The 24,865-nt window shown below is 40.5% G+C and overlaps 1 protein-coding gene across 2 annotated transcripts in view; it reads left to right on the top strand.

The window, feature by feature from the left end:
- Positions 1–24,412, top strand: part of LOC146473929 (nephrocystin-4-like) — a 50,137-nt gene extending 25,725 nt beyond the window's left edge. The window contains exons 14-39 of one of the 2 annotated variants that reach the window (XM_085117973.1): positions 1,593–1,641; positions 2,110–2,228; positions 2,516–2,707; positions 3,793–3,858; positions 4,795–4,897; positions 5,412–5,555; positions 7,864–7,965; positions 8,804–8,915; positions 10,023–10,100; positions 10,883–11,018; positions 11,806–11,872; positions 12,606–12,668; positions 12,887–13,050; positions 13,882–13,940; positions 14,061–14,191; positions 14,999–15,088; positions 15,689–15,845; positions 17,461–17,546; positions 17,863–17,948; positions 18,625–18,684; positions 19,617–19,728; positions 19,884–19,995; positions 21,441–21,559; positions 22,161–22,256; positions 22,759–22,901; positions 24,255–24,412. In XM_085117973.1, coding sequence (XP_084974099.1) covers positions 1,593–1,641; positions 2,110–2,228; positions 2,516–2,707; positions 3,793–3,858; positions 4,795–4,897; positions 5,412–5,555; positions 7,864–7,965; positions 8,804–8,915; positions 10,023–10,100; positions 10,883–11,018; positions 11,806–11,872; positions 12,606–12,668; positions 12,887–13,050; positions 13,882–13,940; positions 14,061–14,191; positions 14,999–15,088; positions 15,689–15,845; positions 17,461–17,546; positions 17,863–17,948; positions 18,625–18,684; positions 19,617–19,728; positions 19,884–19,995; positions 21,441–21,559; positions 22,161–22,256; positions 22,759–22,899 — 2,644 coding nt within the window. In that variant the 3' untranslated portion in view covers positions 22,900–22,901; positions 24,255–24,412. Of the gene's footprint in view, positions 1–1,592; positions 1,642–2,109; positions 2,229–2,515; positions 2,708–3,792; positions 3,859–4,794; positions 4,898–5,411; positions 5,556–7,863; positions 7,966–8,803; positions 8,916–10,022; positions 10,101–10,882; positions 11,019–11,805; positions 11,873–12,605; positions 12,669–12,882; positions 13,051–13,881; positions 13,941–14,060; positions 14,192–14,998; positions 15,089–15,688; positions 15,846–17,460; positions 17,547–17,862; positions 17,949–18,624; positions 18,685–19,616; positions 19,729–19,883; positions 19,996–21,440; positions 21,560–22,160; positions 22,257–22,758; positions 22,902–24,254 lie in introns of both variants that reach the window. The other variant, XM_085117972.1, reaches the window with a different exon arrangement.
- The last annotated feature ends 453 nt before the right edge of the window (positions 24,413–24,865 follow it).

Below are 24,865 nucleotides of genomic sequence, written 5' to 3'. Positions count from 1 at the left end.
GTTCCCCCTGTTTGACTCCCCTTCTCTGGTATCCCCTGTTTGACTCCCCTTCCCTGGTTCCCCCTGTTTGACTCCCCTTCTCTGGTATTCCCTGTTTGACTCCCCTTCCCTGGTCCCCCCTGTTTGACTTCCTTTCTCTGGTTCCCCCTGTTTGACTTCCCTTCCCTGGTTCCCCCTGTTTGACTCCCTTTCCCTGGTTTCCCATGTTTGACTCCCCTTCCCTGGCTCCCCCTGTTTGACTCCCTTCCCTGGTTCCCCCTGTTTGACTTCCCTTCCCTGGTTCCCCCTGTTTGACTCCCCTTCTCTGGTTCCCCCTGTTTGACTTCCTTTCTCTGGTTCCCCCTGTTTGACTTCCCTTCCCTGGTTCCTCCTGTTTGACTTCCCTTCCCTGGTTCCCCCTGTTTGACTCCCTTTCCCTGGTTCCCCCTGTTTGACTCCCTTCCCTGGTTCCCCCTGTTTGACTCCCCTTCTCTGGTTCCCCCTGTTTGACTTCCTTTCTCTGGTTCCCCCTGTTTGACTTCCCTTCCCTGGTTCCCCCTGTTTGACTTCCCTTCCCTGGTCCCCCCTGTTTGACTTCCTTTCTCTGGTTCCCCCTGTTTGACTTCCCTTCCCTGGTTCCCCCTGTTTGACTCCCTTTCCCTGGTTTCCCATGTTTGACTCCCCTTCCCTGGTTCCCCCTGTTTTTGACTCCCCTTCCCTGGTTCCCCCTGTTTGACTCCCCTTCCCTGGTTCCCCCTGTTTGACTCCCTTTCCCTGGTTCCCCCTGTTTGACTCCCTTCCCTGGTTCCCCCTGTTTGACTTCCCTTCCCTGGTTCCCCCTGTTTGACTCCCCTTCTCTGGTTCCCCCTGTTTGACTTCCTTTCTCTGGTTCCCCCTGTTTGACTTCCCTTATCTGGCTCCCCCTATTTGACTCCCCTTCCCTGGTTCCCCCTGTTTGACTTCCCTTCCCTGGTTCCCCCTGTTTGACTCCCTTTCTCTGGTTTCCCCTGTTTGGCTCCCCTTTTCTAGTTCCCCCTGTTTGACTTCCCTTCCTTGGCTCCCCCTATTTGACTCTCCTTCCCTGGCTCCCCCTGGTTTACTTCTCTTGGCTGGTTCCTCCTGGTTTACTCCCATTGCCTTGTTCAATTCAATTCAGTTCAATTTTATTCACACTTATTCGAACGAAATACAGTATATTTTATAGAAAGAAAAGATTTAAACAGGCAGGGCAATTTATTTAAGTGATTTTACCTTCTAGGGAAGAAGTGCGTAGTGGCCAAAGGAGCAAGGCTTTCGTGTTGGCCACTACCTCTCTACAGTTACAAATAAAATGGGGGGAGGTAGAATTTATAACACTGTTTGTAGAGCTCTGGTAGTTAAATTAGGCTTGAGAGAGGAAAAAACATCAGTAACGAAAAAAGTGTTTACAGGAAATACACATTATCTCCCTTGCTTGCTTCCCCCTTTTATGGCTCTTTTGGTCGCCCCACCCCCACCCCCCTTGTTTGTGTGCAATATAAGAAGATAACGATAGGTTTAGCTGTAAATGCGTTCACTTTTTTCCCATGTGTGAAGGTCTGAGAAAGGGTTTCACCTTAGTTTTTTTATTTTAGGCTATCAGAGGATTTCCCAGTGGTACCTCCACGAGATCCATTCCTTCAGGTAAATTAATGCGTAAGTAAGGTGCAGTGTAACCTGGTTAGTATGGACACCAAGGGGACATGCTAAAATGTCCGTATCATCCAGGTTTCCATGTTAAGCGGGCTCTCTCAAAAAACGTCAGACATGTTTTGTCGGTACAAAGATTAAAGCAGACATTTTTATGCCAGCAAAAAGTTGTTTTATTTCTCCACTGTAACTGTAACTTCAACAAATTAGAACTTTTGTCTGGGTGTCCATATTAAGAGGGCTCTCAGAGAAAACATCACAGACACATGTTTTATTGAGTCAGACACGAAGACTAACAACAAAGACACAGGTAGCAGCAAAAAGTTGTTTAATTTCTCCACTGTAACTGTAACAAATTCAAACTAAAGGCAGCTGATTGTCAACTGAAAGTTTGAATGGCTAGGCTGGACCCCTTTTATACCATGACTTCCTGTTTAAAAAATGTCTACTTTGGTTCATCAGCACATGCCTTCCAGCATGCGTCCCAGTGCTCCCATTCCTGTGACTCACTTATCTGAGATGCCATACAGCACTGTGCACTCACCTCTGATTCTCACTGGAACAGGAACAGGTCACCCAAGGTATGTGTATTAATTGACTGGATATAAAAGCTCTTTCAAGGCTGGGGCTTTCATATCAGCTGTTACATTTTGGCTGATCCTAACCATGTGTTAAGAAATCTTGCCATAACCCATGATGATAAACTTTATTTATTTTTTGTCATAATCTCAATAGTATCCAGGAAAGAGTAATCAGTCTGAATGAACCTGAGTGTACAAAACTGCTTCGTATGTATATTTTAATGACATTTCAGGATTTTCATTCATCGTTTTATTGGCAAATAAAAGTATTTTATTCCTTTTCTTAGTGTCCCGACAACAGTATCTCGTGCTTCCTATGCCAGACTGTCCAGCGCTGGATTTCCATCCATTGTTGATCAACGTGGGAATCCTCCTCTTGTAATTGATCCCAAAGAGGAATTGCCATTTAACTTGGATAGCGAGGGGATGGATCAACTGCTTGGTAATGAGATTATCATCCAGTTTCTTGCACTTTCAAGGTGTGTACATGTTATATCCTTAAAAGTGAAATGGCTGTTAATAATTGATTAATTTGGTACCATGAACCAACTATTAATTATTTTTTCTTGTGGGAAAGAGTAGTACTAAAAATTAATGGGGGCTTACAGTAAATGCAAAGATTTGTAAAAATGCAGGTGACTAACTGAGTGCATTGTGGAATTTCCTTTTCTAACAATGAACGGTGATAACTGCCACTCATCGGTACTGCATGGCTTGTCTTATTTTTGTGTAAAAAAACAGCTCAAGTCGATGCTCTCTATTCAGAACTTTCTTTTTGGACATCATGTCAAAATCTTGACTTTTTGTGCTGCATCAAGGTTTCCAAACACCTTGTAACAATAACAGCATGTGCTTTCACCTGAGTGTTTCTCGGTGTTTGGACCCCCTGACAAAGGACACCCTCATTTTTCACATATTACTTCTAGCACTCTAAAGTGGCAGATTGGATCAACAACATTCCCATCCAACAGTCCCGATGCTCTAAGTCCATGCCATAATGTTAAGTGCTTTTGGGTAGCCTTTCATGTACATGTCAGCTCCCTCTCTTGGCAATGCTGTATCCTTTGCACAGAATAATTTGGGAAGCCTCAGCATATATAGCAATAATAGTGATCAAATTGGAGAGGGTTGTGTAGGCAGAATTCCTGTATGTTTTAGGGCAAATTGTTACATAGTCATTTTCTAATAGGTCTTGATTAATGCTGAAGAGAATATTGTCTAAGGTCCCAAGCTTCATTGCAGAACAAATTTTGATCCATTTTGTTGGTCTACGTCTCTGATCACGACAGTTCAAAGGCTTATAACAAAGTTGTGGACATCAATTTTATTATTAAGAGGCAAAGAAATGCAAAGTAAAGTGGGGGCAGTTTATTTTAATCTTTATTTTAAGGGGTTTTAATTGGCATGGGTTGGCTGTGTCCCAGACGTTCATGTTATATCAAAGCCTTGAAGAGAAACAGCCAATCCTTGGAGTTTATAATCCTTTCAGAAAAGTTGCTTTTGCAGATATTAATAATTACAGAGCTATATTATATCCCGTTCTTTTTTTTTAAAATCTCTTTAGGTGCTACAACAGAACAGCCTTTTTCTCATTTCAGTTTTACCGCTTTCCTCAAGTTACTACTGAAAGGTAATTAAATGTTAATTGAAGCAGATTTTTTGTATCAGCGTTGAAAACAGCAGCATGTAACGTGCATCTCCAAGTTTTAAGTTTTAGAAAATAAAGTCACAAGTTTAGTATTGAGAAAGCTCAAGTTAGTTTCTCTCTTTGCTAGAACATAGACTCAACATTAAATTTTTGGAAAAGACACTAAAGTCTCATATCATGTCTACCTATTTGTGTGCAAGATATGTTTTTCTTTGGTAATTTTTATTGGTATAATTTCTTCAATAAAGTCAGTTTCACAAGGCAATGAATGATGTGTTTTTGATCCACAATGGGTAGCTGGGGCTGTGTTTGGATGGGAGGACACTGTACTGGAAAGGACTTTTGTATAAAAATAATTGAAAATAAGTAACCTTATTTAGTATCAATGTATTTTGCGCAGAGCACTAATTGAGGACACTTTACAGATCAAATTGGGATTTGGAAATGTTGGTTTTTGAGGAGAGGGGGAATTGGAGTACCCGGGGAAAAACCTCTCGGAGCAGGACCAACAACAAACTTAACCCACATATAAGCAGAGTCTGGGAATCGAACCCGGGCCACACTGGTGGGAGGCGAGTGCTCTCACCACTGCGCCATCCCTGCTTCCCCCAAGAACTGTTTCCAGATGTTGTTGTAGTTGACTGCAACCCCAGATTAGGAGTGAAACTTTCAGGTTCCAGGTCCAATATGTGACAGTTATCTGGTGTTCTTGTTGTTGTTGTTGTTGTTGTGTTACTGAACAATATTTATGTATAGTTTTGTATCACCTACAACTCTAGTCTTAGCATTTAGGATTTCCTAGGTTAACATTGATTTAACACACTAATTTTCAACATTTTTTCACCCAATGAAGTGCCCTGGAACATAACTCGATACATGTCTGAACTGAAATTAAACTCCACTGTTGTTAATTAACAGGGTGTACCTTAAAGACACAGACAGTCAGTCTCTAGGAATCCCATGTGTGTTACAAAAGTTTAAGAAAGATGGATCCTTATCAGATGAACCTCCTGGACTGATGGTGAGATTTACAGTTTTTATCGGGAGCGCTGATTATTTTGGTTGATATACATGTACCATGAAATCCTATAATACGACTTATCAGTAGTCACTGGGCAGGATGTGATACCATACACCCTCCCTTGCTCCTTTGATTGTTGGAATTTCAAAGTTTAATTAATTACGTATGAGTAAATCTTTCAAGCGTAGTATTTGAATAAGGGGAGGGGAGGGAAGGGAAATGTAGTGAGGTGAGTGGAGGGGCACTTTTCACAGGCTGTGAAACTTCATGTAGGTTTTGAGGGGGGCTTATAATGGAGAGAGTCCGGGTATGCTTGTGTGTGGAACTTAAATTTAAAAGACTTCTAAAAAGTGTCTTGTTTATTTAGGTCTGAGTTAAACAACTGTTGAAGGGTGACTCCTTGCTATAGGTTTGGATGTAATTTTGTCATCATTGCAAGAACAATAAAGTAAGCTGCCCTGCACTACTTTACCTTCCCTGATCAATGTACATGACCTGTATTGCGTGCTTGCAGTTGCGGTATTTACTGGACCCTTCATATATGCAGCCAGGAGAGGGACGTGTGTTTAGTCAGTATCTACTGGGCCAAGCACTTCACATTGATGTCTGGGATGGTGACTCGCTTCTTCTTATAGGCTCCACTTCACTGCAGCTCAAGGTACAATAGCCCACCCCACTGACTATAGAACACTTTTAAGTCATGATATCAACTTAGAAAGTCTCCTTACTTGCCTCCCTGTACATTTCCAAAATGGTGATAACAGATTTGAGTGAGTTAAAACTGAAATGAATGAAAAACTGATACCAGCACTGGAAAGAGCACCTTTACTCTAGTAACCTTGCAAAGTTTCAGCATATTTGGTGTTATATCAGCTTAGCAAATGTAAGATGCAATTTGACAAATTTACAGACGTTTTTATGACTGGGGGTATATGTCATACCCCCAGTCATATAAACGTCTGTAAATTTTTCATTTTTCAACTTACATTTTCTCAGCTGATATTACACTTGATACGCTGAAACGTTGCAGGGTTACTAAAGTAAAAGTGCCCTTTCTAGTGCTGGTATACGTTTTTAATTTTAACTTATTCGAATTTTCGGCTGCCATTTTGGAGAAGGGTCTATTTACTATGTTGTTGAAACAAAAAGGCAATTTATCTTTATTCACTGGTTATCAGTTGCTTTATTCTCATTAACTCTGTGTTTCTTCCGGTATTGGTATTACGAGGAGACTTAATAAATAAATAAATTTATATTTATATAGTGCAAAATTCATTATTTCTATATGATCTAATGTGCTTTACAATAAGTTAAAAAATATCTAAAAGAAACTGCAGGGAATATGATAGTTAAAACAACAAAATGGAACAACCTTGTTTGTTCCGAAACTCGCAAGCTCTCTCGTGGACTTTCATTCGAACTGTTTCCCTTGTCTTGCTTCTTACTCTTACACTGTACACTCTCGTCCTTAACATTCTGTTCATTATGGGTTTAAAGATTTAGAGGAAATCCACAATCTGATTGACTGCAAAAGGGTACTCTTATTTTCAATAGTCTGTCCTGGGAGCTATGTGCAGAAAATTGCTGCCACATTAAGTTGCCACAGTAAGACTGTCTGGAGGTGTTGGTCTCGAACCCTTGACCTTCAAATCGGATGTCTACCTTGCTAACCTTGATGCCGCTGTTTCTCCACTATTTAATGTGCATAAAATCTTAGTATTAGAACGTGGAAAGTAGTATCTGCAGTATTTTGCTAAAGTATTATAATTTCTTAAAAGAACATTTCTTCAGATTTTCATTTGTGTAATTTTAGTTGGTAATGAGGTTAATAGTAAGTAGAACCAAGAGATGTGAAATTTTTAAATGGTTACTTAGTTTCTAAAGAAACTGTGGTGCTGTGTTAATGGGAGAGTGAAAACGAATACTTGGTTTTATCAGCAGAGTTTATAAGGTAATTTGGCCAACATAAAGAGATTCATTGTTCAGAATAAAAATTAACTTATATTTAATTGAACTTGATAATGTCTGGAGAGAAGTCGAAACGTTATAGTTGTTTTAGAAACCCCTTGCTGGTAAAGAGATTCGAGAGAAATTTGGGTTGTAATTCTTCCGTTTCAAAACCAAAACTTATGGATATAAGGGGGCTTCACACTAGAGCTTGTAAGTATAATCTAAGTGCACTTGAAACCTACTTTGAGTGTGAAGGGGTAAAACCTACCAACTTGAACTTTACTTAGTGACCATGGAAACTTTCGCAGTTCAAAGAAGCCGAAGTACGCCGCCAAGTATGGCCAACACCACACTTGAGAACGTACTTGACCAATAGGGAAAGGGAAACCAATTGAAAGCCACGTGCTGCGGTGCCAGGACAGATAAACATTTTGCCGTGAACTAAAATTAATTTAAGAAAAAAAAAAAAATCAAAATGGATGGTTGGAGATACGCCTCGCAGTTTGAGGACTCCATGGAACAGTCTTTTTTGTAAGTAAACATAAAAAAGAAGGAAAAGCCGATTTAAACTTACGATCTTATTTGAATTTCATCTTTACGGACAGCCTGAACCATCGATTTTCAGTTCAGAAGATGTCGCCCGTTCTTTTGTTTTGTCGCCAAGTACTCGTAAACAATGAAGTACCTATGCATTTCCTGCAATGTTAAAACTCTCTGAGTTAAAATTAAAGACAAAATAAAGAGTAAACAACGCAAAACGTTTTTCCGTTGTAAAGGCTTCATGATTTTCCGGCGAGCAGTCGCATTTCTGATTTTACCGCGAACGATGATTGACAGCTTGTGCTTCAAGTGTATACTTTGTCACCAGGTTTTCTAAAGTGCGACTTGAGATTTTCAAGTGCACTTGAATCAAGTGCTTACTTGAAACTAACTTAGCTTGTAGTGTGAAGCCAACAATAGAGTCAGTGACCGCAAAGTTGCTAAATTTTAAATGTCTTGTTTTCTTTTCATGTCAGCACTTGTTACGTCAGGGTCGTGAAGCTGTGGCTGTTGCTCATGAGCTGGATGTGGTTTCTACTGAGTATTCTGAAGAATCTCCTGCAATAGCTGGAGACATGGTAAGGGCACTCAATTAACTATTGATTTTAATGAAATTTAATAATTTCTAGTTTGTCATCTATATTTGTCTCGTGGTCAAAAGAATGGAAGATGATCAATTTAAGCTCTGTCATCAACTAAAAAAGAAATATGTAGTATTAAGTATGTGGTAACGAATACCAGAGAAATAAAATATGAGTGCCCAACGGGAATTGGTCCGGTCCCATAACTATTTTGTAACACCATTCAGATGAATGATGATGTAGTTTGCAGTGTCACTGTGTACAATACATTGTCACGTTTTAATCTTGTATAGACATAGCTTCAATGTTACAAATCTCTCTTGACCCACATTAGGGACCAACTTTGCCTTCCTCTGGGCTATTTCATGGTAAAGATTCTGTAGAAATTACAAAATCGAACCATCGACCCTTTTAGGAAATGCGTTATAACCTTCCAAGGCTATTGCTGGGCATCTCTAGAAATGTAGCCTTGTAACCCAGGCCTACCCTGGATAGCAAGCGTTTTTGTGGGTTTCAAGATTATTTGCCTTTTGACCTCACAAAAATTGTCTCTTTTCAATCTTTTGCTTTCAATTCAACTCTTCTGCATTGACCTCCCCCCACCCAACCCGCCAAAAGAAAATGCTTTCTTCGGAGGCTAACTCAAACCCCTCAAGGAATCTTTGTTGGTAGCTCAGACAACTAACATGGACTGGGCTTTTATTTAGCTGTTGAACGTTGTGCTAACTGGAATTTTTGTTAGGCAGTAGAAGTAGGCTTGCCTTCTCTCTAGCATTTCCTACCGCATCCCATCAATTACCCAGCCATCTTACCATACAAATTTCTTGATTTTCAGACTCGTACTGGCACCATTCGGCCACTTGGTATCAAGTCAGCAGTAGAAGGCAAGTTACATCTCCGTGTAGCCAACGTTGGACACCCCAGTGAAGGACCAAAAGAAAAGCTTGGTTAGTAGAGCCTTATCAGTTGTATGCTTGATTTTCATTGTTCTCTTGAGTCTGTCATCAGTCAGGCCTGTCTGGTGATGCGAGAGATGGTGGGTCGTAAAATAAATATAACAGTGATTAGATGTGATATTCCAGTTCTTCATTATTCACTTGTTTTACGGTCACCAGCAAGTCGTGATCCATCCATAGTGATTGACTGTGATCAACTTCCGCAATTTTGTGATCATACAGGTATATAACCATACAGAAACCAACATTCTTCCTTCATGACATGAAAAAGTTTTCAGAATTTATCTTTGGAAACAAACATTTGGTTTTATTAATTTTGGCAACAAGGTAATCTGTCCACCGTAAAGAGACTCGAAAGCTGACTGTGACGTTTCGTGCATTTCGCTCTGACGAAGGGCTAATGTACGCTGTGAGAATAGATCAATTTGTTTTGCACTCACAAAAGAAAAGACAATGCTTTGCTATCCTAGGAGAACGCACTGAGCTTTTTGCTGTCATTTTCAATCGAGCAAGTAGAAAATTGCGAGTTTTGTGACAGTGGTAAATGAGATTGTTTGCAACAATATCAGCAACAATCCTTTTACAACAGTACATCTGTTTACAGATTTTTACAGAAATGTTATCAGGCTTTACACAGTATGACAAAGTGGAAGCAGTATAGTGCAGAATAATTCCCAGTCCTCATTCACGGCCAATTTCTCGCTCTCACTTCCTGAGAGGAAGGGGAGCAGGAATAGCGCAGTGGTGAGAGCACTTGCCTCCCACCAATGTGGCCCGGGTTTGATTCCCGGACTCAGCGTCATTTGTGGGTTGAGTTTGTTGTTGGTTCTCGTCCTCGCTCCGAAAGGTTTTTCTCTGAGTCCTCAAAGCCAAAATTTTTCAAATTTCAATTCGATCTGCAATCTGAGGGCCACAGGTTTGTCAGTCGTGACAGACTGTTAAGTGTCACCCTGGTTAAACAAAGTTGATCTATTTGATTTCTGATTAAGAAGTCAAGAGCCCATGGAAGAGGCAGGCCGTTTCATCAAATCACATCCCACAAGTCCAGTTGCTTTCATTACCATCACTTTATTGATTTAATCTCCTGTTGTTTGTTAGGCGCTGTACCCAAGAAACATTCTACTGTTGTGATATCGGAAACAGTAAGAGAAACAGGAAATTTGAATGGTGTAGCGGGTGAGTAGTCGAGTGCTCTCCAACTTCGTCCCTAGGGTCGATAAATGGAGTATTTTTGCAGCATGTTTCAGAGTCTTTTTCGTATCGCCATTTTGAATATCGCGAAGAACCTGGGGACGAGGTTTGGTGCTTTTCTTTCCTGTGGCACTTGCAGCTCACAGGGGGCTGTTTTGCCGGTTATCTGTAGATAGCTGGTTTGTAGGCTCCTTGTTGGAGAATTGAGCGGCCTGTGGATGTTTTATTGCTCTCTCAGTTCCCTTCCCCGAGCCTCCACTATTGTATATGCAGTTTTGGCAGCTTTTTCACGTACTCTCTATTTTGTCATTCAAATGTCTAAAATCGAAAGTAACGATCCAGTTTTTTGTATATACAGTGGAACCCCCTTAACATGATCACCTTCGGGCCGTGAAAATGTGGTCGTAATAACGGGGTGGTCGGATTAAGGAGGCTGAAAAAATAAAGAAATGACTGGACCTTCAATTGTTTCGGGGCAAAAAGAAATGGTCGCAAAAACGAGGTGTTCGTAAGGTGGGGTTCCATTGTATTCTACCAACCAGTGCCATTGAGTTCTGGTAAAATTTCTATGTTAACGTTATGCTTCGTTGTAAGAGATTACGTTTTGTTGTGGCTACTCTTCAGCTGTGTTAAGAAAAGAAAATAATGTCAACTGCAAAATCGGTAATGTTTTGGCTGATGACTGCTGAAGGTTGGGGAAACCTTACAAGTATTGATTAGGATAACAATTTTCGTCGTTGTTTATTTAATACCTCAATCATTTTCAGGAAACAAGTCCACCAAAATCAAAGCGAAGCAGATGGCTGATTGTGATTCTGAACTGGCTGCAGTGCTGTTCAGTAGGCATGAGAAGATAGCTAAAGATGACCAGCCTGTCAGAGAAACAGACGCCATTAGGAAAAGGTGAATTTTGAAATTTGGTCTAGTCACCGTTTCTTGTAAATCTTGGTCGTCATGTGTGAATGCAGCAAGTTTAAGGGAAGTGGTCAAAACAGGACCCACCAAACCACAAAATTGATGTTGGTCTCTGCCTGTCTGTCTGCACCTCCCTTCCTCACTATCGAAAGATTATGTCTTTATTGCATAGCCACCTCTCTATCCATCATCACTTTTCTTGTTTATCTAGCAATGCTGACTCTTGTTAGCTGAATATTTCTGTTTCACTCCAATTGTAAAGCCAATAAAATTTTGTTGATGATGTTCATAAGTTAGGTGGTGTCCTCGATACTCCCCCATCCCAGACAAGTTAGGTCCTCTTCAAACAAACTTATGACCAGTTTCCTAAAAATATAGTGTCCTTGGAACCCCCCCCCCCCCCCCTTCCTTTCCTCTGAATCCCAACTTGGGTCTCAATCAAGACTTGCCTTTCTGTAGTGCCATTATCAGCCCATTTTGCGCGTGACCGTTCAGCATTGTTCAATCATTCAATCATACGTCAGCCACTACTTAGTGGAGAAATCTCATCTAGTTTGCTTTACAAGCTTTTGATTTTTCAGAGTAGATTTGTAAGTCCATTAAGTGGAATGTACATACAGATTCTTGCATCCCGAGGACGTGGGACGCCATAGGACGCCATGCGTTTATGTGTTCTAAAACATTTTAATATGCATTGCATGAGCGCAATTTGTGCTTAAACACGTCCTTGCTGTTGATAATTCGAAACCTTGTCTCTGCCATTTTCTTACATCAGGAAGCTTGAAAGGATGCAAGCCGTCCGGCAAACACATGTAGCTGATAATTCAACAGGCAATTTAATAGTAAGTGTAGCTTTTGGCGCATGTTTTCTGGTTTGTTCCATCACATTCAACACCGAAAACACTGCTTGTTGTGATATGCAGTTCCTCCTTCCACTCGTCTCCTTCATGTTAAACATTTTCAACCCACTATGTCCTTGTGTACGGTGTCTGCGGGTGTGCCAGATTATAAGCAGCCTTCAAAAGACGCGCTTTAAAGTTTTCCCTTGATAGCTTTAACTCGCAGTGTGACCCACAATTAAGGACTCTAGACATGAAGTCTGCCCTAGCCTGCGTAGCAAGCTTTCCCGTGTGGTTTTCTATCTCTTTTGTATTTTGACCCCCGTGCTCCCATTTTTTTGCCCTCGTCCCAACTTTCGCGCGATCAAAAGGCGAAAGACGCTGAAAATCTCCCAGAAACGCTTGCAGGCTTAGTCGGTAATCTCGTACTCAGATCTTCTCGTTCTCCAGGAGAGAGTTTTCTCCGAAGCCAAACCTCTGGGCAATGACGCCATTCGCTAAGTTTGGTCATTATCGATTTGCAACCGAGACGAGATGACTCAACCGTTTCCTTTGGCATTACTTTCGTTATTAATACTATTTTATCATCCCGTCCATTATAACAAACCGTAAGGCTTGCTGATTGTGGCACTCAAGTATTGCCAACTGCTCCTTTTGCAGGGCATTTTCTCAAAGTGCCAGAACATGAAAGACTTGCCTCTTGTGTGTAATTGTTTCTCTTTTCTTATAAATGTAGATTCAAAAAGAGGAAAAGTTACAAAGAGCAAGAGATCTAAAGACCATTCAGCTCTACAGGCAAGTGAAAATTGTCGTGAAATCTCCAGCCAGTTGCTGGATATTTCAACCAAGATTAACCCACATCTTATTTCTCCTCGAAATTTGAAGGAAGCCTTCAGGAAACTACATCCTTCCTTCATCATGAAAAGAAATGAGGGAATGAAAAAAGAGATGTCTTCATGTAGGCTACGTTTCTTGTCAAATTTCACTGTTTCCATTTTTAAATTATTATTTAGAGAGAGGCTGAGGCACGAGAAGATTCTGTCCTCTTTGGCTGGAAACATCACCACCAGCCACACAATCTATCCTTCATTTGGAAGAGCAGAGTTTTTTGAATTTGTCCTCAGAAATCCTTACTCCACAGACCAGAATGTCACCATTCACTGCGATGACAGGGAACTTAGGTATGTCAACATACGTCAAGGCTGCTAGTAATTCCTGTGTCCTCGTGAATCGTCAAGCATTATAAAAAAAACCGAAATGCATGAACACGGGAGAGGAAAAAATGTGTATTTGTTAAGTAAACATTCTTTGTCGCTTGTTGAATCCATTCAATAAAATAGACTCTCTCTAGCTTAAAATCTGATCGCGTAAAATTCGGAGAATATTTCCCTGAGACAACCACTTGCTCATCTTTTGTTATAAAGTTATTGTGGAAGGCGTTATGATATTTCCTCGATTAAGTGCCCATTCTCCCTTAAATACGATAAGCCCTCCTTGGCTAGAGAGGTAATGTAGATGTCAACTAATACATTAGGTCTTTTTCACGGGCAGTTCTCGAATCACCAATCTTCATACAAGCTTTTAAAACAAAGGAGCAATCGAGCAAGCAGTACAGGCAAAGCAGTGCAACGCAAAGCACATGGCAATGTCCTTGGACCCACTCCCCCCTCCACACCCCCCCCCCCCACCCGCATATTGAAGTGACCGCTGTCCAACATTGGCTTGATTTTAAATTTGCCTACGTGATCACTACGCCTTTACAGTAGGGGATGGGAGGGTAATACTAACTTTCATACAATTATGCAATGATTGTATCATTTGTATTGTATCATTGTATCAATGATTGTATCAATGATTGTACCATCCTCGAAGACCCAGGGTCAGTCAGTCGGTCGCTCCCAACTGACTGCCCCTGGGTCTCCGAGGATGCTTTTAAACTAAATGGGGTGAGAAGCGTAATTTTGTTATATGTTGTTCTTTTTAATGTTAATGCATTTAGCTTTGTTTTGTAGAGTTATAACGGACACCAGAGAATGGAGGCATTTTAAAAGGAAAACCGAGACTCGTTCAGGTAACACCTGAGTGCTTTCATGCGACACCTAGGCCTTTTACGCAATTTTCTGCTGAGTATCCTCTTTACGGTCATGTTGTGTGCCTTCTGTTCACTCTATCATATCCTGATTTGTTCCAGCTCTTGAAGAGAACATGTTTGATACCTCCTCTAGCAGCCCCTATCCACAGGTGTTCCTGAGGCCCAAAGAAACTGTACACATCCCGTTTAAGTTCCAGACCTTCAGAGCGGACCACAGTGTCCCTGAACAGGTACAGTGACAGAACTCAAAGTAAAATAACCTTGTTCGCGAAGGAGGAGGAGGCAGCGTGGTCGAGTGGTTAGGGCGCCGGACTTGGAATCCGGAGGTCCCGGGTTCAAGTCCCGCTCTGACCGCTAGCTGGAGTTGTTTCTCGGTAGCCCCAAGTTCAACTCCTTGGCTGCGCTTGTAAGTAGCCAGCTAGTCTGCCTCCTGCCAGTTGGGATTTTTAACCAAGTTATTTTCAATTTGTATTATTTCTTTATGAAGTTTAATGCTCGGCCCCACTAGCACTTGTGCTCTAAACACTGCCGAGGGTAAATAAAGGTTATTTTATATTTTATTTTAAAGGAACTCAATTCAGTGTCAAATCTCTGTGAGTTGAGAGAATTTGTTTAAAAAGTCAAAGTTTACTTTGTTCGTTTTGTCTTTTATTCTCATGGCCCAGCTGCTCAAAGGCCGATTAAACTAATCCTGGATTAACGTGAACTTTGATTGGAATTTAATGACTAATCATCAAAGATTCTCCCAAAGATTTTGTCCCTCAGTTTTGACTTTTAGACTTGTCTTTAACATTAACTTTGAATTAGCTTTCAAAACCCGCTTTTAATAAGCGAGATGTAAACCTCGGTTAACTTTTAATCATGAATTAGCGTTAATCGGCTTTCGAACAGCCGGGCGATGAACTTTATGTTTGTTGGAGTAGTGATACTTTAAGTCGAAATAAGACGCTACAGTCACCGGATGGGTCTTAAAACTGGTTATATTCCTCTTGACTGTGCTTTGCACATCAGTAACGTTCGCCTTTTCCTTCCTTCAGGGTCCGTCTCATCCACTGAAGCAGCAAACCCAGACGTACCTGAAGACAAGCTCATCAGAAGACAATAATTTGAAACCACGGCAAATAAAGGTAAAGATTGCCGGATTGGACGAATGGCATGTTTTTAAACGCCGTCATAAAAATAAATAAATCACTTTTAATTTACTTTATCAACGGTATTGGACACAGATGGCTAATGGGAGACAATACTTAGATCGAATTGGAATTTTAAATGTTCGGGGCAGGTTTATCTAACACACAAGCTTGTTCAGGAATTTAGAGAGCACATGCTGGGGTAGGTACTTTCTTAACAGGGGTTCTATTAGTTTTGAGGAGGATGATTCTTAATGGTGGATAGACGGACCCCACTCATTAATTTGAAAACGAAAAACTTTGATACAGTTCGCAGGGAATTTCTACAAAGAATCGTAGTTCTGTTTGTAGTTTTAAGTTTGAAGGCGAAGTCAAATAAATAAAAATAAATAAAAAATAAAAAGAACATTCTTCCTTATAACCTCTGTTCTAAGGTTTGTCTCAAAGGTCTGAAAAAATATGATTTACTATGTGTTATACTCTGACAAAACGAGTGCAGAGCTTCCAACTCATTATAATAATAGTACAGTATGCAAGACATGGCTTAGATCACCACAAACTTAAACTAACCACTTCTACCCTTCCCTCCCCCCACAGGTGTCTTTCATGAACAAGGACGAGTGTCCTATCGCCATACTGACGGTTCAAGTGGAGCCTCGACCTCATGTGATTGACAGGACATTTAGATTTTATCACGCAGAGCAATCGTTCTTAAAGAAGACCATTAGACTTCCGCCCTGGCGATCTTTACCAGGTAATAACGCCCCAACAAAGTCAATCATCACAACTAAGACTAAGGGCACCTACCATCTGTCAGTTCAATTATTTTGCAAACGGGATGCACCAATTTGAACGGCAGTTTGTGTAATGTTTAAAAACGAGCAAGAGTGTTTTATCGGGTTTAAAACCACGAGGCACAGCCGAGTGGTTTTAGACCCGGTAAAACACGTGCTGCGAGATTTTTGAACGGCTTCAAAAACATTCCTGGAAAAGCGTGTGTCAATAGAGTTCATAACAATTATGCTTTTGTGAACGTTGGAAATTAGCATACGAGAAAAACACCGCATACTAATGAGGAGTGTTTTATCAGCTGATAAAACACCGCATACTAATAAGGAGGAGGTTTATCGATATAAAGTCACTGCACGTGATGTATTATCGACCATTTGATAGGTCAATGGGTTTATGAATTATTAATGAGTTTTTGAAGCCACTTTTGTTAATTGCTTCAGAATGGTGCACGCTACTCTCAGAATGTGCCATTTTAAAGAATTCGAAGAATCAGTCCTCCAGCTCTGACAAATGGAAAGCACTCTCAAACTTAAAGCGTTCGCACTAGGGCAAAACATGTTTTGCCTGATACCAAAAATCCCGAAGAATACACAACTTTTACAGTATTAACATGTGTCGTTTTGGAAAGTCACACCAGTTGGTGCATTTAACAAGTTTGATCGAACTTTGTAATTCTGAGAATAATTTAACTGAACTACCTCAGGCGTTACTGGTGTATGCTACCAATGTAAGACGAATCCGTTAAAGAAACATTGCGGCCGAGAGTGAGGAAATGAATACTTGACAAGGGATTGACAAGTGAGATTAAACCACAGCCGGAATGAATGTAACAGCAAGTTCGAACTCGATTTTTTTTTTCGGTGTAAGACAGTGTAATGACAAAGATCTCATGCACGTGAAACCGCGTAAATTATAAAACAGACATGTGACGTGTCTAAAACAGACACCTAATATGAACATTCAGTTCACTTACGAACAAGTTTAGGAAGAACATGTTACTGACTAATTGTTTTTACCAAGAGAGGTTTTACTTCTCTAAATAAGTCTTGGTGTTAATGTGAACGCAGCTTTAGTTCTTTGGTTCTTTCTGCAATTTTTTTTTTTAACATCGTATAATCTCCTATGCAAGCGTTTCTCGGGCTTGATGATCCTATAGACTGTTGACACTTTCCTTCCTTCCCGTGTGGTGGGCGCAGTTTGTTGGGCCGCCATCATGGATAGAACGCCAAGCGGAATCTCACCGCTGGAGAGATTAAAAAATTACTGAGGGGGGTGGGGGGGGAGGGGTTGGAGGGTGGAGAATGCTCCTCCCAGATTTCGTTCTACTTAACTCGGCACTAACGCAGGAATATAGAGGACCGTGAACAGTCTATCAAGCCCACAAACCCTAGCGTTCGAGGTTAAACAAGATTCCTCCACAAAGCTTGAATACATATCCATTGTCTCGTGCCAGTGACGCGTGACAAGAACTGAACATTGCGGTTTACAAACTACTTTACTCTTGAGTTCTAGTTTAGGGAACTTGTGTTGGAATTTACTTCGTAGTGTCCAGAAATGTTTCACTGTTTGTTGCTTAGGTGCACCAGTGTTGGACGAAAATACACAACCTCAAGTTCACGTACGATGCAGTGATGTGAATGCTGTTTGTGAAGCAAGGAAATTGGTGAGTTTTAAGTCATTAGCAATTTCTACTTGCAACGAAAAATAGCATTGCAGGAGAAGTAGACTAGTCTTCTGTTGTTGGCAGTGTTGAAAGATATGTTGCAGCCTGCAACTTGTGTTGCATTTCTGTAGTTATCGTTACGTTGATAACAGCTTTGACTCTTCAATTATTTATCAAAAGAGATAAAGTACTAAAGCCTACTTTTATCACTAGAGATTGCACGTTGTGCAGTTTATTACCTCTCCAAGAATAATTAAGGAATATGAACTGCACATTTGGTGCAAACAATGACCTGAGATACTGTTTGTGTTTGTAGCCTTCTGGTGAACCACAGGATGTGTTTCTCAAGATCGCTTGTGGACCTTCACCTTCTGTCAAGAGGTTCTTCGTTCTTCTGTACATGTAAGTTCAAATAGTGAATATTCTAAGTACGTCTGTTCAAATGCCTTCATCCACGGAGGCGGGGGAGGCGGGGGGGGGGGGGGGTAGGGCAGCAGGGGCGAATCCAGAAAGAGGAGGCCGAAGAAATTGTGGCGAGCGCGCAAGCCCCCCTAATCCCACCCCTCACCCCAATGAAAAAATTCACATTTGTGGAGATTCTGCTTTACAGTAGCCTCTCACGCAGCGCGCAGTCGTTTTTAGGGGACTCGTATTAGCTCCCCCCCATACTGTCCATCTGAAAACCGGACTGCGTGGGAGGCTAGCTTTAAAGCAATTAAGGGAGCATTTGAGACCAAACAAAAGTTAAGGCTTCGGAAGACAGACTTTAAGAAGATTTTTTTAAAACGATTGAGTGCATAATACCACTCGAAAGACGCTTACAAAGACTTAAATAAAATACAAGAAAAACTCCCTTAAATCCGTTCCAGGGGAGGGGAGAGGCGGTAAGGAGTGGATTCAGGTGGAGGATGGAGTTCCAGTCTGCTAATCCACCACCTGGCCCCTTTCCTTGGTCTTTCTTTGCAGTTCCACTCCCCCCCCCCCCCCCCCCTCCCCATTTTCCTTCTGAGTACATTATCCGGTATATTTTATTTTAACTGCCCAGGTTAACCATTTTTCTTTTTATTTTCTTTCCCAGAGATCCTTTTCTTTCGCAACCATGTCAAACGTGGCAGTTGTATGTTCATTCATTACAGAGGTACGTGGGATAAAAAGAAGAAAAACGGTTTATTCACATAATATTATTCCCTTCGCGAAATACTCAATACTTCAAAGCAGGAGAATCAGTGTTTCGTGGTGATCATCCGGTATGGTTAATTTAAAAGGGGTAAAAAATAGTGTCGTGGTCGAACATTTAAAAGGCCTCATCAGAGGTCATCTTTACTGGGCAGGTGAAAAAAGCAGCATCATGTTGATGAATGCTGTTTTTAAACAGAAAAGACCGCAAATGGAGTTTGATTTTTCCTTATTTGTATAGCTTTTAATGATTATTTCTGTTATTATTTGTTAATTTCACTTTTTACAAGACCGTTCTGAAAACCACTACTTGTGATGTACGCACCCCGTGTAAAGACGGTTGTTATAAAGGCTACCTCAACTAAGTTACCGTCCATTTCAGTGCTACCCGACCTTTGAAATCGAGACTCACTTGGCAAAGGTCTTCTGTCAATCAAACTTGTCGTACCATATAAGGAAGAAGTTCACCGGATTCGCTAATCGATGGAATTGTAATGCACGTTGCGTGCAAAAATCTTTGAAAAACCAAATTGAACGAAGGTTTCGAGAATAGTCAACTAAATGATAAACTCAAAAAAGAATTGTTTCGAGAACTCGGGAAACAGCGACGCAGGAATTCAAAACCAACTCGGCAGAAAATTAAAACGTGCGGCACGTGCTATCAGTGCGCTGACTTACAGCTTCGTTGATGACACAGGCTTCTGCTTCCAGATTCTTGAAGGGAATTATAAAGGAAGGCCTTCGCCAAGTGTGTGTTTATGGTAAAACATGAAGAGCAACAAGGCACCCTTACAGTGAAGGAGTTTTGGCGAACGAGAGGAAGAAACCCTAATTTCTCTAGTTTAGTTTTGTTTTCTGTGCATCGTTTTGCAAGTTTAATTTATCTTGTTTCAGAATTGATATGAGCGCCGTAGAGGGCCAGAGCAGCCGTTTGTCGGTGATTTTACGTGGAACTCAATCCAGTCGCCTTGTACAGTGCTTCTCGTCCCACCCCGAGGAACTACAGGTAAGTGCGTTATTGATGAGGGTCAGGCGATACCAGTTTTATCAAATCGATCCGATACTGCCGATATTTAAATCGTTGCAATCGCAACGTTGATCGACAAAAAAAGTTCTGGGCCAATTTGTTATGATTTGTTTTTGTTTGTATTTCTGTTGCAGGTTTTACCGTCTGACCCCATCATGTTGATGGCAAATGCCGTCCATGAGCTTCATCTCACGCTGCGCCCGCGCTCGTCCGGGACAGCGCGGTTTATGTACGTGAACGTAGTTGGTATCCTTGACTACAACAACATTATATTAGAATGATGTAAGTGACACAGGCAAACTCGGAAAAAAAATCTGAGTGCTCCTATCAGGAGTCGAACCTAAGACCTTCTGATTACTAGTTTGGATGCTCTTCCACAGAGCTACAGGAGACTCGTGGGAGCTAAGGCCATTAAACTAAGTTCATGGGACAAACATCCTGCATACTGCTAGGATTTGAATGTCGAACGTGTGGTATATGAAAGAAATGTGATGGTATATTTCCAGCCTCATGAATGAATGAGAATGATGTATTTTTCCAGAAAGTGACGCAGGCAAACTCGGAAAAGAGTAATCGGAAGGTCTTTTTTCCGAGTATGCCTTTGTCACTTTCTGGAATAATACATCATTCTCATTCATTCACCAGGCTGGAAATATACAATCACATTTATTTCAACATTGTATTAATTGGCCATTGTAATATCTTTGTTGCGCGGTTTACCATTGATACTTTATACTTTATACTTTACTGTAAGCGTTGGGTTCACATTTGCTCAAAGGTGCTTATTTAAGGGCTTATTTTTGAGTGCAGAGCTTTGTGTATGAATGAAAACTAATTTTCATAACAAAAACTATGCGCGAAGCCTCGCTTTCATAGCGAGGTTCCAAGGAACTCGGAAATGGGCTCTTGTTTTCAGAGAGGCTCATCATTGGACGGAATTCTGTGTTTCAGAAAGGCGCTTGAAAAAGCTTGGATCACTAAGCTGACACCTTAGCACATTTTGCTAACAATCCATGGGTTTATATTCGGCAGGAATTGTCATCGGAAGGATGTTTACGTCTGAGATTATTTTCGGGGGAGGGGGGGGGGGGCTTGTAAGCGGAATTTCACGGCAGTTACGATCGTTATCGTGGGAATCGTACTGAAATTTGATTGGCAAGTTAAAAACGAAAGGCACCAGAAAGCTGCCAAATTGAAAGTTGTCTAGCCTGCAATGCAACCGTTTTCGGAGGACATCTTGGTTAATTGTAGCCACCATGTTGGAATTGTACAATCTTAGGGAGCCTAATACCCACCCCCTTGGTAGCACTTTCTACTCTCCCCAGTCTTCCTCTGCTTTTAAAATGCAAGATGGCTCTCGCTAAGGAGTGGTGATTTCGTCACTAGTGGTTAGCGCGGTGAACATAGATCTGAAGGGCCTAGTCTCTCGCATTGTGTTGTTCCCGTTGACAAGAAACTTTGCTCCACACTGTGTCTCTTCACCCAGGTGTATAATGGTTACCGGCGATATAGTGGAATAGCATTCCATCCAGGGGGAGTAGAAATACGAGTAGCAATACGCGTGCGTGCGCGACCGTACCTTATGACGCATAGCACCGTAATTGGATGCTTTGATAGAAACTGCCGTTCAATAAAACTGTGGAAAATAATAAAATGGAATTAAAATACTCGTCCTTAACTGCGCGTCTTAGATGTGGAGTTTCATCAGCTTGTTCGTACGTGGTTGGTGTACGCTTCTTGTCAAATGCCTGTCATTTCTAAATCATTCGAACTTCAAATTCAAGTCGGAGGAGGAAAAGGCTCCAATAAGGTGAGAGCTCTCTGTTGTATTCTGTGAAAATGAGTATTTTGAAATGTTTCTTTCAGACGCTTTGTCTCAAATAATTCTATTTCATTACAAACAATTTAAATTCACTTCACTGTGTCGTAAATAGACTAATGCAAGTTTCCTCGTCAACAAAGCGCATGATTAAACGGCTCTTTATTGAGCATTAGCTCTAATCGTAAAATATTTTTCGCTTCAACTTCGGCTTCTACTTAATTGTTAGTTTTCGTAATTTTTACAGAAATTCTTGCTACTCACAAACGGCCAAATTGCTTATCGAAGCGGATAGCAAAGGAAGAAATACGTTTAAGTCGGATACAAGTAAAACTTGTTTAATACGTTTTAAATGATAAGCAAATATTAATTCGTTATATCAAATTAAATATTGGTAAAAGAAAAAGCCAGAGGAAAACGAAAGCAAATTTATAAAAGTTTCTATATTTCTGCAGTTTACATGCCGTAGTTTAAAGTAATTTGATTTTTTAGAGCAATAAAACGTGGATGTTGATATTCGTCATCGTCCTTTTAGAATCTGTATAAGCATGTCGTGTATTTGTTTAATTTCTGAAACTGTTGTGCTTTTCAGCGTGTATCATTCACCAACCCTTATCCGACAAAAAGGACGTTCCACCTTAAATGCAACAGACCGGACTTGCTGCAGTTCAAAGAGGAAATCATTGAGGTAACACCCTGGGAGCTTCTTTTGTAAGGACTGTAGCCTCCCATTCCCAAGGGTAATACGACTTTCCTAAGAACAGCTGCGTGGGAAGCTAACCTGACCCAACATTGAGCGCGTAGGAATTAATGCTTCAATTACTTTTAGCGTTTCACAAAAAATAGTTTAATTTGCGTAAAATTCTCAAATAATAGTAGCTTTAATGTAAGTACCCTATTTTCAGAGCAAATAGGCTGAAATAACGTATTCTTTAGTCCCCACGTACCTTAAATACACGGAATAACCCTCCGCCTTCTTCCTACCCCCTCCCCCATCCTTTCCCCTGGATGGGAGGAGCCGGGGAAGGCGGTATGCAAACAGCACATATCATTTCACCTGAACTCAATGAACTTTTAGTTCATTCAGGGAAAACAAAAGAGATAAAAAAAAGCACGAAATGGCCGGAATTTTTGTTTATTGGTTATTCAATGTGTGTCTTTTTTTTTTTTTTTTTTTTTTTCATTTGCAGGTTGCACCGGGGGAATCGCACAGTATCGGACTTCGCTTCAGTCCACAGCAGTTCCCAGGGAAAGCTGACATACTCATCTTTATTAACGACGCAGAAGACAAGAATGAAGAAACCTTCAGCATCAGTGCTGTGTACACCTGACGGTGCGTGAATCGCTTTCCTTTGTGTTACACTCAGTTCATTGTATATAAAGAAACTTACTTTTTTGTAAGAACGTTGAAGCTGGAATCATCCAAAATTTTAAGAACATACTAAGAACAGTGCCAAGGCTGAGATTTCAGAACGATTTAATTTTTCCTTGTTGCATTCGCCGCTCTTGAATTCTTTTTGTTTTGATGTTGCAAAATCAGAAATCTTGATTGCTCTTTCAGAAGTCAACCCTTATGATTTACGTTCTTTGGAAATCTAAATCGACCGAGAGTGGGCTGGCGTAGCATCTTATTCCCTTTTAGCCTCAACAATGATCAGTGTCGGAGTTCTCCATACCATATCACTGCTTGATTGAACACGCAAATGATGAAAATAAATAATGGTAATTGAACTGAGTGGAGTGCAATTTGGTCTGAAATCGTACTTGTGATTAGTTGGATATGAAATCACAAGTATGATTTCAGACCAAAATTACACAACGCGAAGTTCAATTACCACTTTATTTCAGCCATTTTAAAATCACACAGTTTTTTTTTGTCAATATTAATGTTTATTTATCCACATCAGGAAACCCGGTTTCATTTCAATTTTGATGAGTTAAAAGGATGCGATTTAAAGCAAAAATATAGTGCTGTGATTAGTGAATAAATCGCACTGTTGAGAGCCAATCGGATTGTAAGAATCACCAGTGATTTCAAAATGGTTGTAATAAAGGACATTTTTAAACGAGATTATTGGATAATGCAAATCCAGAGTTTTGATTGGCGAAACGCCATGGTATATCAGCAATTATACCATGCCCTAGAAATAGCGACTATTAAATTGTTTTCTGGTTGTTCTTATGAAGCGAAATCAGCAAGATTTGGTTGTTTGGTTGTTTTAATAAAACAATAATTCCACTCGCGCTTGTTGGATAGGAGATGATCATAGTCAACTCCCTCGTTGGCTATCTATCATCTCATATCCAACGCGCGCTCGTGGAATAATTGTAAAATTATGGCCAAAGATAAGTTGACTACTATTGCTGTTTAAACAGATTCTATCAGCTTGTATCATGCTTGTGTCCAGGGGTGAGTTGCATAAAATTTAACGTCGGGCGTAACTGCTAACGCCAGACCTTCAGCCTAGTCACATTCAGTATTTTAACGTCTGACGATAGCATTTACGCCCACCGTTAAGTTTTACGTAACTCGTCCAGGTTGCCAAGAAGCCAAAGCTCTCGAGTACACTAGTGTCTCCTGTTTTTCAATATTTGGTTTGGATGCTGGGAGACCTCAAAGGGATAGTTGGCATTTGTAAAATTTGCGTTGACTTTCATTCTTTTTTTCACTATTTCCAATTTGCAGGACTTACAAGAAACAGATTTAACGTCAAACAAGATGTCAGATCAGACGAAGCCGCAGAATAATTTCACAGATCGTAAATTGTATATTTAATTCGACAGCCTAGTTTCATACGCGCATGCAAATATTTATTTAAAAATAAACTACTATGATTAATTAAACGAGCCTTGTCTTTATTACTTCTGATATAATGAATCCCGCCAAACAAGACCGACTTTTGATTAAAACAGAGACACCGACCTAATGCTTCGTTTCGCTGGAATCTTTAATCTACTCAAGGGCCGTCATTTTTTACAGGGCGATCAAGGTCTGCACGGGTCATGGAAAACCTTGAAAGTCATGGAATTTTATAATTTCGTTTTTTGCTGGCCTGGAAAGTCATGGAAAATAATGTTTACGGTACAAAATTGCTAACAACACATTTTTTTTAGGGAATAAAAAAGCACGAAGATGAAAAATTAAAAAAAAAACCCAAAAGGAACCAAGCAATAAAAGTTTACACTGCGCATTTTGACTGTAAAATGCCAAAAATTTGAAAAATCTTGGAAAACTCGAAAACGTTTCTTGTCATAGAAAACTTGAAAAGGTCATGGAAAATCATGGAATTTTAAAAG

This window comes from Pavona decussata, unplaced genomic scaffold (assembly GCF_977016875.1).
Source record: "Pavona decussata unplaced genomic scaffold, jaPavDecu1.1 SCAFFOLD_92, whole genome shotgun sequence".
Taxonomy (NCBI): Eukaryota; Metazoa; Cnidaria; class Anthozoa; order Scleractinia; family Agariciidae; genus Pavona; species Pavona decussata.
The sequence above is the reverse complement of the archived record's forward strand: the minus strand, read 5'-3'. Positions and strand labels throughout refer to the sequence as shown.